Genomic DNA, 14758 nt, shown 5'->3' with positions numbered 1-14758 from the left:
CATTCATCTGTCGATGGACACTTAGGTTACTTCCATGTCCTGGCTATTGTAAATAGAGCTGCAATGAACATTGTGGTACATGACTCTTTGGGGGTTTTTTTGTTTTTCATTTTTGGCTGCGTTGGGTCTTCGTTGCTGTGCGCAGGCTTTCTCTAGTTGTGGGGAGCGGGGGCTACTCTTTGTTGCTGTGTGTGGGCTTCTCACTGCAGTGGTTTCTCTTGTTGCGGAGCATGGGCTCTAGGCACACAGGCTTCAGTACTCGTGGCTCGCGGGCTCTAGAGCGCAGGCTCAGTAGTTGTGGCACACGGGCTTAGTTGCTCCGCAGCATGTGGGATCTTCCTGGCCCAGGGCTCGAACCCGTGTCCCCTGCATTGGCAGGTGGATTCTTAACCACTGTGCCACCAGGGAAGCCCCACATGACTCTTTTTGAGTTATGGTTTTCTCAGGGTATATGCCCAGTAGCGGGACTGCTGGGTCATATGGTAGTTCTATTTTTAGTTTGGGTGTTCTTTAAGAGTTTGGGTCGGGGGAGTACTGAAATACTCAGGTAGCCCTTTATGGACTAGGTGGGGCTTAAATTAGGCACATCTGGAAGTATAGTAATCGACTGAATAAAAGAAATATTGAGAGATTAGGTAGATGTTTCTGGGTGGAAAAGCACAAAGAAAAATTCAGAGGCAGGATGAGCACAGGCTAGTACAAACTAGTGAAATCAGCAGACCTGATGAGAAAGGTTTATACTGGAGAAAACATAGGAATGAAGAATAGACTGTGAAACACATTCACACAATTGAGAGCCCTGAATACCAGGAAAGAAGCACTGAAATTCCTGAGGAGTGATGTAACCATGACAAAGGTGATATTCCAGAAATATTCACTGGGTGGTGGTGTGGAGATATATTGGTGTGAAATCATACTGGTGGCAGCGAGGCTTGTTGGGAAATGTTTTCTGTAATCCAGATGCGGTGTGATCAGAAATTTGACCAGGGTGGTAGCAATGATAATGCAAACAGCGGCGTTAATATGAGTTGTATTACAGTGGGCAGATTTAATGAGTTTTTGAGATTCACTAAATGTCAGGGAATAAGAGGAAAGAAAAGTTAACAATGATTTCAAAATTTTAAGCCAGAATAATTGGGTGAATAATGGCCATCCCTTCAATATGCTGGTGAAAAGTAGTGACGAGAGATGTTGTGGACATTTAAAAAATCACTTTCAAGGAATATATTTGCTGTATTTGAGGTAACGTTTGTAATGGTGAGCAAATAGCAATGTGCCAGTAGGCATTTGGAAATGCTGTGTTTGAAATTGGTGAAATTTTGCAGATGAGACTATGGCTTTGGATCCCTAGTCTTTTGATTTAGAACAGGGGTCCCCAACCCCCAACTGGTACCGGTCCACGGCCTGTTAAGAACCGGGCCGCACAGCAGGAGGTGAGCGGCAGGGAGAGCAAGCGAAGTTTCATCTGCCGCTCCCCATCGCTCCCCGTCGGTCGCATTACCACCTGAACCATCCTCCACTCCATCCATGGAAAAACTGTCTTCCATGAAACCGGTCCCTGGTGCCAAAAAGGTTGGGGACTGCTGGATTAGAAGTAATAGCAAATGCCACAAGAATAGAGAAATTGGACTTCCCTGGTGGCACAGTGGGTTCTGGTCCGGGAAGATCCCACATGCCATGGAGCAACTAAGCCCGTGTGCCACAACTACTGAGCCCGCGTGCCACAACTACTGAAGCCCATGCACCTAGAGCCCATGCTCCGCAACAAGAGAAGCCACCACAATGAGAAACCTGCACACCACAACAAAGTGTAGCCCCCGCTCGCCACAACTAGAGAAAGCCCGCATGCAGCAACAAAGATGCAACTCAGCCAAAAATAATTAATTAATTAATTAAAACAAGAAATAGGAAAATTCCCCCAAGAGTGTTAATATGAAGAACATATCAGTGAGCCAGAGACAGCTAGGAGGTGCACTGAATGAAATGCAGGAGAAAAAGGGAGGAAGAGGAAGCAGCATGTATATGTGTAGGAGAGATGGGGAGACGCAGACAGAGAAAGAGGCAGAGAGAAAGACAGAGGGAAACAGAGGCACAGAGAGAGAAAGAGAAGAGACTGTCACTGAACTCCAGGGAGGTGACTTCAGGGAGGGAGGAAGGAACATACAGAAGGTCAAAGAGCATGAATGTCTTGAGTACCTGAAAGCTGGTCAGCTCCAGCCTCCTGAGGTACAATCAAAGGTTCTTGATAAAGGGCAAACGTTACCCTCTTTTGCTGAGAGTTGGACATCTTTCATTTGGAGGATAAAGAATTGAAAGATCATGTTTCTACAAGAAACTTAATCTGTATAATCTACCTTTGATATTCTTTCTTAAAACATCTGCTTCCCTAATGGTACAAATTTGGAACTGCATCATACCTGCAAATTGATTTTTTAATAATAAATTTGGTCCTAGTCATCTAAATTTCACCTGCATTGTGATAAATTGTAAAGGAATGCATTAAGGGATTTATTTCTCCCAAGTTTTCTTCTCACGTGACAGGAGCAAAGACATTTTTAATCAATTCAACTTTCCTACCAAAGGACAATATATTCTGGTTACTTTCATATCCATCAGAGGCACAGGGCTTTTCGGACGTAGGTAGAGGTTTATGAACATAAAATTGAGAACAATTAGCACTCAAATTAATGTTACATGAGATTCAACATCTGGTAAGTGTGTCATCATTTTGGGTCATAGACCACTTGCTAGGCTAAATGTTCATACAACTGCAATTTACTCTGCATACAAATGGAATAAAAATGATACTTTAAAAATATTTTTTTAACTTAACAGTATGTATGTAGGGACCTCTCTCATTTCAAAACTTTGACTAGAATTGAACAACAGATTGAACAGGATGAAACATACAGCATCAAAAGGAACAGAAAATACATTTTTGCAAGTATATTTTATAACAAATTAGCTATAGTGCTAATATTAGTTTCTCTAGTTCATCTAACCACTGTCACTATTGATATAGATCTCCTCTTTATCCATCAAATATTTAAGAGCAAGAAGAGGTCAACCTCTCAAAGTCTTTGTGCTGTTTATATAACAGAGCCCTCAAACATCGGCTGCTTCTGGCAATAGAGGGGCATCAGAAAATGCCAGATCTCAAGATGCCTCCTGCGACTCACCACAAACACCAGCCCATGCACAGCACACCCTAAACTATTCTGAACTTCAGGACTCCGGGGCCTCCAAGAGCACTTTAATGTAGACCTTAAAGTCCTAGAGGTGTCCTGCAGGGAACCCTCTCTGAGCTGGAAGCAGGTGCTGGCAGGAGGCTTCAGGGTACCTAGGATCCAGCAGCTTCTATGTCAACAAGCTACATATACTCTGGGTCTGTGGGGAAGTCAGAGCGTCCATAAAGCCTACCCACACCCATTCAGGGGGCCTCTGGGCATCCAGAGTTACCCAGAAAGCCAAGGCTCTCCCCAGAGGATGGCCCCAGACTTCACCACCAGCATGGTCATGAGCACTGGGGCCTTCTAGGTCAGGAAGCACAACCAGATTAAAGAGCAAACCATAGCCAGGGACACATACCTTCTCCTGCCCTCCACCTCCAGAGTACGCTAATTCCTGAAAATACTGACAATCTAGACATGGCAGCATCTTAGAGCATGCTAAAGAATAACCACAATCAAAAGAAAAATGTTATGACCATTTATCAGGAGAAGAGCTAGTGTCCATTTTATTTTTACTTAATTGCCTTTTCACATGATCCGGTTATTGGCAACTTTAGTAAAACTGGTAAACTCTTGGTTGGTTGTGTCTGCATCTGCAGATTTCAAAAGCAAAGAAACTTTCTGCACTCTTGAGATGGAGATGCAGAAATCACATTTTACCTTGTTTATAGAAATGAGCCATCCTTTTAGAAAGAGGCAAACACCAACTAAAGAAGCATCTAATACTGCAATCTGCTTTTAAAGTGCCTTGAAGTTACGCTATTAATTCTAAGAACCCTTGAGCCTTTGTTGTACTTTTCTAGATAGAGTAAGGAAGTGTTCTATCTAGAACTGTGTCTGTTAAAGCCATCTATGTATTGACATTCCCCTGCTTCTGTAACATGCTTCCCACTGACTGTCAGAGTGATGATTGCTGTCGTAGGATTGTTTTGAGAGTTAAGCCCTGTGCTTCAATGTTCAGCAGCCTGACTCTCAATTCTGGTCCCTCCATTTGCTGTGTTGGGCAAGTTTGTAATTTCTTGAAGCTCCAGTTTGGTCATCCGTAAGGTGGGCATAATAATGTGTCCTGCTCTACATTGTTGTTGAATGAGAAAGATAATCCTGATAATGTGTATGGCACAGAAGAAGTGTCACATAAATGTTAGCCCTCAATAATATTTAGTGGTTACCAGATCCTGTCACCAAAGACTAAATCATGTTTAATATATTTTTGTTCTGTGCTTGTGTTTAAAAGATATTTTGTAATATTTTCTTTTAATTATCAGCATACATGTTAACTCTCTGTTTGACAGCCGTGTGCTATTTACTTAACCAAAATGTGCCAAATAGCTTACTGCAGTGTTTTCCAAACTGTGCTTTGAAAAATTGGGATTCTGTGGAGGGGTTCGAGGTGGCTATTGTGTGTGGGGTATAGAATGGGGTACAGTGAAGAGAGTGAGTGGTCAGTGATCCAGGCTTCAAATGGAACAGCTCTACCTTTACCGACTTTAAATATTGGGCTACTCAGTAAATTTTAGTTTGAACAAAGGGTTCTGCAGCTAAAAATCAGGGCAGGGAAGTCAGAGAGGGTGGATAAAAACACTCATGGTTTACTATGTCTATTATTTTTTAAAGAAATACTACAGATAGCAAAGACTGTATTTGAAACACTGCCATTTGAGTTCTGATTCTAGATTAAAAATTGGCATTTAAATCATAATTCAAGGATATTTGGAATTTCATCTTTTTCCCTTTCTGGCAGCGTTAAATAGGGAGAGCTCATTAAACCCTCTGTTCACCCTGTTCACCATCTTTCATTTGAGAAGTCTATTGTAATAAACCAAAGCATTATTACTCAGAATGAAAATGAATGAAGTAAATCTGGCCTCCAAGACCCCATGGTTGACATCTGTCCCTGTCCCAAAAGTAATCCAAAGTCAAGCAAGCCTAAAGCAGAGTGCAGTGGTTAGGCCCACAGTCTCCGGAGTCAGACTGCCCAGGTGTGAATCCTGCTTTGTCCACTTATATGCGTGTTTCCAGACAAGTCACTTCCCATCTGTGTACCTCAACCTCCCGGTTATTTGTAAAATGAGGACAATAGCACCAATTATGTGAATGTATCGTGAGGATTTAAAGAGAACACACACAAAACAAACATGATTACCAAAGGGGAAAGGGAAGGAAGGGAGGGATAAATTAGGAGCATGGGATTAACAGATATAAACTATTATACATAAAATAGATAAGCAACAAAGATTTACTGTATAGCACAGGGAACTATTTTCAGTATCTTGTAATAACCTATGATGGAAAATAATCTAAAAAAAAATATATATATATATATATATAATTGAACCACTTTTTGTACACCTGAAACACAATATTGTAAATCAACTATATGTCGATAAAAAAAATTTTAATAGAATGCACACAAAATGTTTAGAACAAGGGAAGGTAGAAAATAAGTACTAAGTAAACATTAGCTCTTCTAGTCATTAAGAACAGAGTTTGTTTTAGAACCATTTTCTTGACACATGAGTTATTTCCAAGTCTAATTACAAAAGTAAGTACATTTATCATTTTAAATTTCCTTCAACTATAGGGGGGATAGCAACTAAATTAATTAGCCTTATATTTTAATTCTTACTTGGTAATTTTCCTCTTTCCTTTCATATAACATTATTTTCTTAAACTGTGAACTGAAATATCGAATTCTCTTGAAAGGTGTCACACAGAAAAATATTAAGCCTGCAACCTGGTCCTGAATTTTGTATTATTTTGAATATGGGGAAAGAGGACCACATAACCTAGTCATAGTCTATTGCTATACTTTTTATATGTTTATATTTTAAGAAAAATATGAAGGATAAAGTATGATTTTGATATATCATCTATTTGACCTTTTGATGCACATACTTTTACTTTGTATCTTTAATTTTTTCTGAGTATAATTCTTGAAATCTGGGGGGAAAATACCCTGAAAACAATAAAATGATAAAGTCTTTAGTTCTTTTTCTCTCATATTTCAGACCTTCAAGGACTCCACGTGTTGCCTCAGACAGTTGACTGGTCATCTTTTCCTCCTCAACAGTATCTCTTGACTCTTGGGTTCAAAAACAAAGAAGATGGGAAGTTTTTGGAAAAAGTATCAAATAGGAAGTTACCAATATTTACAGGTAAGTCACCTTGACTTGTTATCTTTCAATACTGTTTTAAGTTAGGAATTGTGCATTATTCATTAAGCTTTATTCATCACAAGCCTAGCATATAGTAGGGCCTGGGCACCAAAATGTTTGTTGGGTCATACTTAACTCCTTCCGATCTTCTTTGTGGGTTAGTTAACAACACCTGGAATTCTGGTTCCCGCAGGAGTGCCCACCTCCCTCACTCTAACCATCTCACCGTAACCATACCACCACCTATGCCTGATCACGGGGCACTTAAAGATTACAAGCTTTTGTCATCATCCATCAGCAAACACAGAAGAAAATCGTGCAACAAAACTATTGTATGAAATCAAACGTATAGCCAATGACCACCTTAAATCACTTGGATTATCTGCCATTGTATTAATACCTGTTCTACTCTTTTCTTACGTAATTAACCAAGATCTCAGATCTCCTGAAGAGTATTATAGTTAAATGGTGCTCAGTAATTCTAGTTGAAACTTTCAAAAATCAAGTAAACATTCACGTGGAGTTGAAGTCTCATACTTAAGGGCTGAATTCATGACCAGGTTGAATTTATCCCTTCAGCTCTACCCACATAATTAAGGATTTGTGTCTTGTCTGGCACTCTGTCCTCTGAGGCTTATCTCAGCTTCGAGCTACATTCAAAGTCAGTGCAATCTGCACACTTGAATAATACCTGGGAGGAACAAGACAAGAATCAGACACATTTATGATGACATTTTTTTCACAACTCAGGAAAAGCATATTCTGCAGAGAGAGGTGAATTGTTATAGGCTGTCCCATAGATCTCTCAATCAAGAAACACAACAAAAGGAATATATGATAGTCTCTAAAGGGCAATGTCTCCTCATAGATCTTTCATTGTTATACTTCTGGTCTTTGAGATGGGACTCGTTTCTATACTAAAGATTTCATATCTATTAATATTGAGATATCTGTTTATAGCTTGCTAAGGAAAGCATTTTGAAATGGAAGTCTGGGAAAAAAAAGTATAAAAGTTTATTGTTACAATTTTTAGAACATAAAACTCCCTTCGGCCTGCTGACAAGACAAGACACAGTGAGACACATGGAGACAATGGGGAAGCGAGTCTTGCCAATACTGGATTTTATTAGAAGCACCCAATCGAATGTAGGTATATAAGTCTTTTATATTTTTTCAACATATAAATATCAGACAATTCTAGAAGTATGGAAAGTTTATGGTGTACATATTGCAAGTGTTGGAGGATTTTAGAAACTTTCACAGTAAATCTTATTTGCAAAACCCAGCAAAGTTTAGCTAATGATTTTATTCCTTTTACACTTTAAAATATATTAATCATAAAGCTACAGTTTGCAATTTCCAGCATTTCTCAGGCTAGAACCTTTTCTTTGTGGCTTCCTGATATCTAATTGAAGGTTGAATTGAATCTCTTGCTTCAAATCAATAACAGAAGTTTAGTGAACACAGTGCTTTCCCTATTTCATACATTTGGCTATTGCATATAACCATTTTGTTGCCTATACAAGAATTCAGAACATTAAAAGCTAGCTCCTCCACATCAACTGATAAATTGGATGCTACTCTAAACATTGGCAATTGATCTTTTTTGCTGTTGTTAACATCTTTAGTGGAGTATAATTGCTTTATAATGTTGTGTTAGTTTCTATTGTATAAAAAAGTGAACCAGCTATATGCATACATATATCCCCATATCCCACCCCTCTTGCGTCTCCCTCCCACCCTCCCTGTCCCACCCCTCTAGGTGGTCACAAAGCACCAAGCTGATCTCCCTGTTGCTATGCAGCTGCTCCCCACTAGCTATCTATTTTACATTTGGTAGTGTGTATATGTCCATGCCACTCTCTCACTTCGTCCCAGCTTACCCTTCCCCCTCCCTGTGTTCTCAAGTCCATTCTCTACGTCTGCATCATTATTCCTGCCCTGCCCCTAGGTTCATCAGAACCTTTTTTTTTTTTAGATTCCATATATATGTGTTAGCATAGGGTATTCGTTTTTCTCTTTCTGACGTACTTCCCTCCGTATGACAGACTCTAGGTCCATTCACCTCACTACAAATAACTCAATTTCATTTCTTTTTATGGCTGAGTAATATTCCATTGTATATATGTGCCACATCTTTATCTATTCATCTGTCGATAGACACTTACATTGCTTCCATGTCTTGGCTACTGTAAATATTGCTGCAATGAACATTGTGGTACATGACTCTTTGAATTATCATATTCTCAGGGTATATGCCCAGTAGTGGGATGGCTGGGTCATATGGTAGTTCTATTTTTAGTTTTTTAAGGAATCTCCATACTGTTCTCCATAGTGGCTGTATCAATTTACATTCTCACCAGCAGTGCAAGAGGGTTCCCTTTTCTCCACACCCTCTCCAGCATTTATTGTTTGTAGGTTTTTTGATGATGGCCATTCTGACAGGTGTGAGGTGATACCTCATTGTAGTTTTGATTTGCATTTCTCTAATAATTAGTGATGTTGAGCATTCTTTCATGTGTTTGTTGGCAATCTAAATATCTTCTCTGGAGAAATATCTATTTAGGTCTTCTGCCCATTTTTGGATTGGGTTGTTTGTTTTTTTGCTATTGAGCCGCATGAGCTGCTTGTATATTTTGGAGATTAATCCTTTGTCAGTTGCTTCGTTTGCCAATATTTTCTCCCATTCTGAGGGTTGTCTTTTGTCTTGTTTATGGTTTCCTTTGTTGTGAAAAAGCTTTTAAGTTTCATTAGGTCCCATTTTTTTATTTTTGTTTTTATTTTCATTACTTTAGGAGGTGGGTCTAAAAGGATCTTGCTGTGATTTATGTCATAGAGTGTTCTGCCTATGTTTTCCTCTAAGAGTTTTATAGTGTCTGGCCTTACATTTAGGTCTTTAACCCATTTTGAGTTTATTTATGTGTATGGTGTTAGGAAGTGTTCTAATTTCATTCTTTTCCATGTAGCTGTCCAGTTTTCCCAGCACCACTTATTGAAGAGGCTGTCTTTTCTCCTTTGGATATTCTTGCCTCCTTTATCAAATATAAAGTGACCATATGTGCATGGGTTTATCTCTGGGCTTTCTATCCTATTCCAATGATCTATATTTCTGTTTTGGTGCCAGTACCATACTGTCTTGACTACTGTAGCTTTGTAGTATAGTCTGAAGTCAGGGAGCCTGATTCCTCCAGCTCTGTTTTTCTTTCTCAAGATTGCTTTGGCTATTCGGGGTCTTTTGTGTTTCCATACAAATTGTGAAATTTTTTGTTCTAGTTCCATGAAAAATGCCATTGGTAGTTTGATAGGGATTGCATTGAATCTGTAGATTGCTTTGGGTAGTACAGTCATTTTCACAATGTTGATTCTTCCAATCCAAGAACATGGTATATCTCTCCATCTGTCTGTATCATCTTTAATTTCTTTCATCAGTGTCTTAATAGTATTCTGCATACAGGTCTTCTGTCTCCTTAGGTTGGTTTATCCCTAGGTATTTTATTCTTTTTGTTGCAATGGTAAATGCGAGTGTTTCCTTAATTTCTCTTTCAGATTTTTCATCATTAGTGTATAGGAATGCAAGAGATTTCTGTGCATTAATTTTGTATCCTGCTAATCTACCAAATTCATTGATTAGCTCTAGTTGTTTTCTGGTAGCATCTTTAGGATCCTCTATGTATAGTATCATGTTATCTGCAAATAGTGACAGTTTTACTTTTTCTTTTCCGATTTGGATTCCTTTTATTTCTTTTTCTTCTCTGATTGCTGTGGCTGAAACTTCCAAAACTATGTTGAATAACAGTGGTGAGAGTGGACAACCTTGTCTTGTTCCTGATCTTAGAGGAAATGGTTTCAGTTTTTCACCATTATAAATGGTGGTGGCTGTGGGTTTGTCATATATGGCTTTTATTATATTGAGGTAGGTTCCCTCTATGCCTACTTTCTGAAGAGTTTTTATCATAAATGGGTGTTGAATTTTCTCAAAAACTTTTTCTGCATCTATTGAGATGATCATATGGTTTTTCTGCTTCAGTTCATTAATATGGTGTATCACGTTGACTGATTTGCGTATATTGAAGAATCCTTGCATTCCTGGGATAAACCCCACTTAATCATGCTGTATGAGCCTTTTTTTAATGTGCTGTTGGATTCCGTTTGCTAGTATTTTGTTGAGGATTTTTGCATCTATGTTCATCAGTGATATTGGCCTGTAGTTTTCTTTTTTTGTGACATTTTTTTCTGGTTTTGGTATCAGGGTGATGGTGGCCTCGTAGAATGAGTTTGGGAGTGTTCCTCCCTCTGCTGTATTTTGGAAGAGTTTGAGAAGGATAGGTGTTAGCTCTTCTCTAAATGTTTGATAGAATTCGCCTGTGAAGCCATCTGGTCCTGGGCTTTTGTTTGTTGGAAGATTTTAATCACAGTCTCAAATTCAGTGCTTGTACTTGGTCTGTTTATATTTTCTATTTCTTCCTGGTTCAGTCTCAGAAGGTTGTGCTTTTCTAAGAATTTGTCCATTTCTTCCAGGTTGTCCATTTTATTGGCATATAGTTGCTTGTAGTATTCTGTCATGATCCTTTGTATTTCTGCGGTGTCAGTTGTTACTTCTCCTTTTTCATTTCTAATTCTATTGATTTAAGTCTTCTCCCTTTTTTTCTTGATGAGTCTGGCTAATGGTTTATCAATTTCGTTTATCTTCTCAAAGAACCAGCTTTTAGTTTTATTGATCTTTGCTATTGTCTTTTTCATTTCTTTTTCATTTATTTCTGATCTGATCTTTATGATTTCTTTCCTTCTGCTAACTTTGGGGTTTTTTTTGTTCTTCTTTCTCCAACTGCTTTAGGTGTAAGGTTAGGTTGTTTATTTGAGATGTTTCTTGTTCCTTGAGGTAGGATTGTATTGCTATAAACTTCCCTCTTAGAACTGCTTTTGCTGCATCCCATAGGTTTTGGGTCGTCGTGTTTTCATTGTCATTTGTTTCTAGGTATTTTTGATTTCCTCATTGATTTCTTCAGTGATCTCTTGGTTATTTAGTACCATATTGTTTAGTCTCCATGTGTTTGTATTTTTTACAGTTTTTCCTGTAATTGATATCTAGCCTCATAGTGCTGTGGTTGGAAAAGGTACTTGATATGATTTCAATTTTCTTAAATTTACCGAGGCTTGATTTGTGACCCAAGATATGTTCTATCCTGGAGAATGTTCCATGAGCAGTTGAAAGTGTATTCTGCTGTTTTTGGATGGAATGTCCTATAAATATCAATTAAGTCCATCTTGTTAAATGTGTCATTTAAAGCTTGTGTTTCCTTATTTATTTTCATTTTGGATGATCTGTCCATTGGTGAAAGTGGGGTGTTGAAGTCTCCTACTATGATTGTGTTACTGTCGATTTCCCCTTTTATGGCTGTTAGCATTTGCCTTATGTATTGAGGTGCTCCTATGTTGGGTGCATAAATATTTACAATTGTTATACCTTCCTCTTGGATCGATCCCTTGATCATTATGTAGTGTCCTTCTTTGTCTCTTGTAATAATCTTTATTTTAAAGTCTATTTTGTCTGATATGAGAATTGCTACTCCAGCTTTCTTTTGATTTCCATTTGCATGGAATATCTTTTTCCATCCCCTCACTTTCATTCCGTATGTGTCCCTAGGTCTGAAGTGGGTATCTTGTTGACAGCATGTATACGGGTCTTGTTTCTGTATCCATTCAGCCAGTCTATGTCTTTTGGTTGCAGCATTTAATCCATTTACATTTAAGGTAATTATCAATACATATGTTCCTATTACCATTTTCTTAATTGTTTGGGGTTTATTTTTGTAGGTCGTTTTCTTCTCTTGTGTTTCCTGCCTAAAGAAGTTCCTTTAACATTTGTTGTAAAGCTGGTTTGGTGGTGATGAATTCTCTTAAGTTTTGCTTGTCTGTAAAGGTTTTAATTTCTCCATCGAATCTGAATGAGATCCTTGCTGGGTAGAGTAATCTTGGTGGTAGGTTTTTCCCTTTCACCACTTTAAATATGTCCTGCCACTCCCTTCTGGCTTGCAGAGTTTCTGTTAACCTTATGAGGATTTCCTTGTATGGTATTTGTTGCTTTTCCCTTGTTGCTTTTAATATTTATTTTTGTATTTAATTTTTGATAGTTTGATTAATATGTGTCTCGGCATGTTTCTCTTTGAGTTTATCCTGTATGGGACTCTCTGTGCTTCCTGGACTTGATTGACTATTTCCTTTCCCATGTTAGGGAAGTTTTCGACTATAATCTCTTCAAATATTATCTCAGACACTTTCTCTTTCTCTTCTTCTCTGGGACCCCTATAATTTGAATGTTGGTGTGTTCAATGTTGTCCCAGAGGTCACTGAGACTGTCCTCAATTCTTTTCATTCTTTTTTCTTTATTCTGCTCACTGATAGTTATTTCCACCATTTTATCTTCCAGGTCACTTATCCGTTCTTCTGCCTCAGTTATTCTGCTATTGATTCCTTCTATGGTATCTTTAATTTCAGTTTTTGTATTGTTCATCACTGTTTGCTCTTTAGTTCTTCTAGATCCTTGTTAAATGTTTCTTTTATTTTCTCCATTGTGTTTCTGAGATTTTGGATCATCTTTACTATCATTACTCTGAATTCTCCTTCAGGTAGGTTGCCTGTTGCGTCTTCATTTATTTGGTCTTGTAGGTTTTTACCTTGCTCCTTCATCTGTGACATATTTTTTGTAGTTTCTTTTTTTTTTTTTTTGATGGGTGGGGCTGTATTCCATCTTACTGGTTGTTTGGCCTGTGGGGTCCAGCACTGGAGTTTGCAGGCAGTTGGATAGAGCCGGTTCTTGGTGCTGAGATGAGGACCTCGGAGAGTCCTCACTCCAATTGATATTCCCTGGGGTCTGAGGTTCTCTGTTAGTCCAGCAGTTTGGACTCAGAGCTCCCACCACAGGAGCTCGGCCCCAACCTCTGGCTTGGGAACCAAGATCCTGCAAGCCAGTCGCTGGGGGGTCCTCCCATCCCCTTAGGTGTCTGTGGTCCCCCACCAGTGCCTGGTAGGTGCCCTAATTGTATGTAGACACGAATTCCGCATCATCCTAGTCTGCCATCTTGACTCTGACCTCCACCTGGCAATTGATCTTTATATACCCTTAAGGTAAATTATCTAATCCCTTTCTCCAACCCAGGGAAAATATGCCCTTTCTAATTTTAGTCTTTAAAAAAGCCCAAAATAAGATCTGATTTATGCTGTGCTATTTTACAAAATTTAAGCTATTTTACTGAAAGTACATAAAGGGAACTCCTCATTAATGGGCTCTAAAGGCTGCAGATTTCCCCTTTTAAAATATTTTCCAAAAGGTCTTTAAGCTGGAAATTTTAAAGAATTCTTTTTTTGTGGCTTTAGTATTACATCATTGATTTGATGTTCTTACCTTACAAGGGGAACCAAGGGGGTTATCACAAACAGCTACTTAACATCTGTTCAGCAGTTTACCTGCTCAGTAACATTATTCAGCATTTTATAAAAGCTATGAAACCCCTAATTTATTTGCATGATTTGTAATTCTATGCATTACAAATCCAAAAGCACATTTTTACTGATTTTCCTACCACATAGCTTCCCCTTCCTCACAACCGTGTTCCACTCAATTATCTCCCCTATACTATTACTACTAAGAAATCCATCTCTACCTTAGTCATCTTGCGCTGTCATAACAAAATAGCATAGACTGGATGACTTAACCAACAGAAATTTATTTTCTCACAGTATTAGATGCTAGAATTCTGAGATCAGGGTGCCAACATGGTCAGGTTCTGATAAACACCCTCTTCCTGGCTTGCAGTCGGCTACTTTCTCTCTGTGTCCTAACATGGCAGAGAGCAAGCCCTCTGGTGTCAATTCTTATAAGAGCACTAATCCCATCATCAGGCCCTACTCTCATGACCTCATCTAACCCGAATTACCTCCCAAAGGCCCCATCTCCAAATACATCACATTGGCCCCTAGAGCTTCAACATAGGAATTTTGGGTGGACACAAACATTCAGTTTATAGCCATCTCATTGGCTCTATTGCAAATTTTGGGTCCTGTTCTCCAATTCACAACCTCTTCCAGACACACACACACACACACACACACACACACCCCCTCACCAACCACCCCATCCTAATTAGAGACATACACACACACATATCATCACTGTCATCATCAGGCTCTTGCAAGCAGTGGAAGCCTTGCTAGCAAGAACCATCACCATATAGTATTATTTCACCTCATCTGCACATGGTTAGCCTTGCAGTGCCAGCGTGCTGGATGTTGGGGAGGTAATCTGTCTGTGCCCTGGCTCATTGGGGTGATGCCCGCCATACCTTGCTACTTGTCAGGTACCCGCCACATCATCAT

The 14758-nt window shown here is 38.9% G+C and overlaps 1 protein-coding gene across 1 annotated transcript in view; it reads left to right on the top strand.

Moving 5' to 3' along the window:
• Positions 1–14758, top strand: part of SPATA16 (spermatogenesis associated 16) — a 225806-nt gene that overhangs the window by 171971 nt on the left and 39077 nt on the right. The window contains exons 6-7 of the mRNA XM_059922009.1: positions 6239–6385; positions 7419–7531. Coding sequence (XP_059777992.1) covers positions 6239–6385; positions 7419–7531 — 260 coding nt within the window. The remainder of the gene's footprint in view (positions 1–6238; positions 6386–7418; positions 7532–14758) is intronic.

This window comes from Balaenoptera ricei, chromosome 4 (genome assembly GCF_028023285.1).
Source record: "Balaenoptera ricei isolate mBalRic1 chromosome 4, mBalRic1.hap2, whole genome shotgun sequence".
Classification (NCBI taxonomy): domain Eukaryota; kingdom Metazoa; phylum Chordata; class Mammalia; order Artiodactyla; family Balaenopteridae; genus Balaenoptera; species Balaenoptera ricei.
The sequence above is the reverse complement of the archived record's forward strand: the minus strand, read 5'-3'. Positions and strand labels throughout refer to the sequence as shown.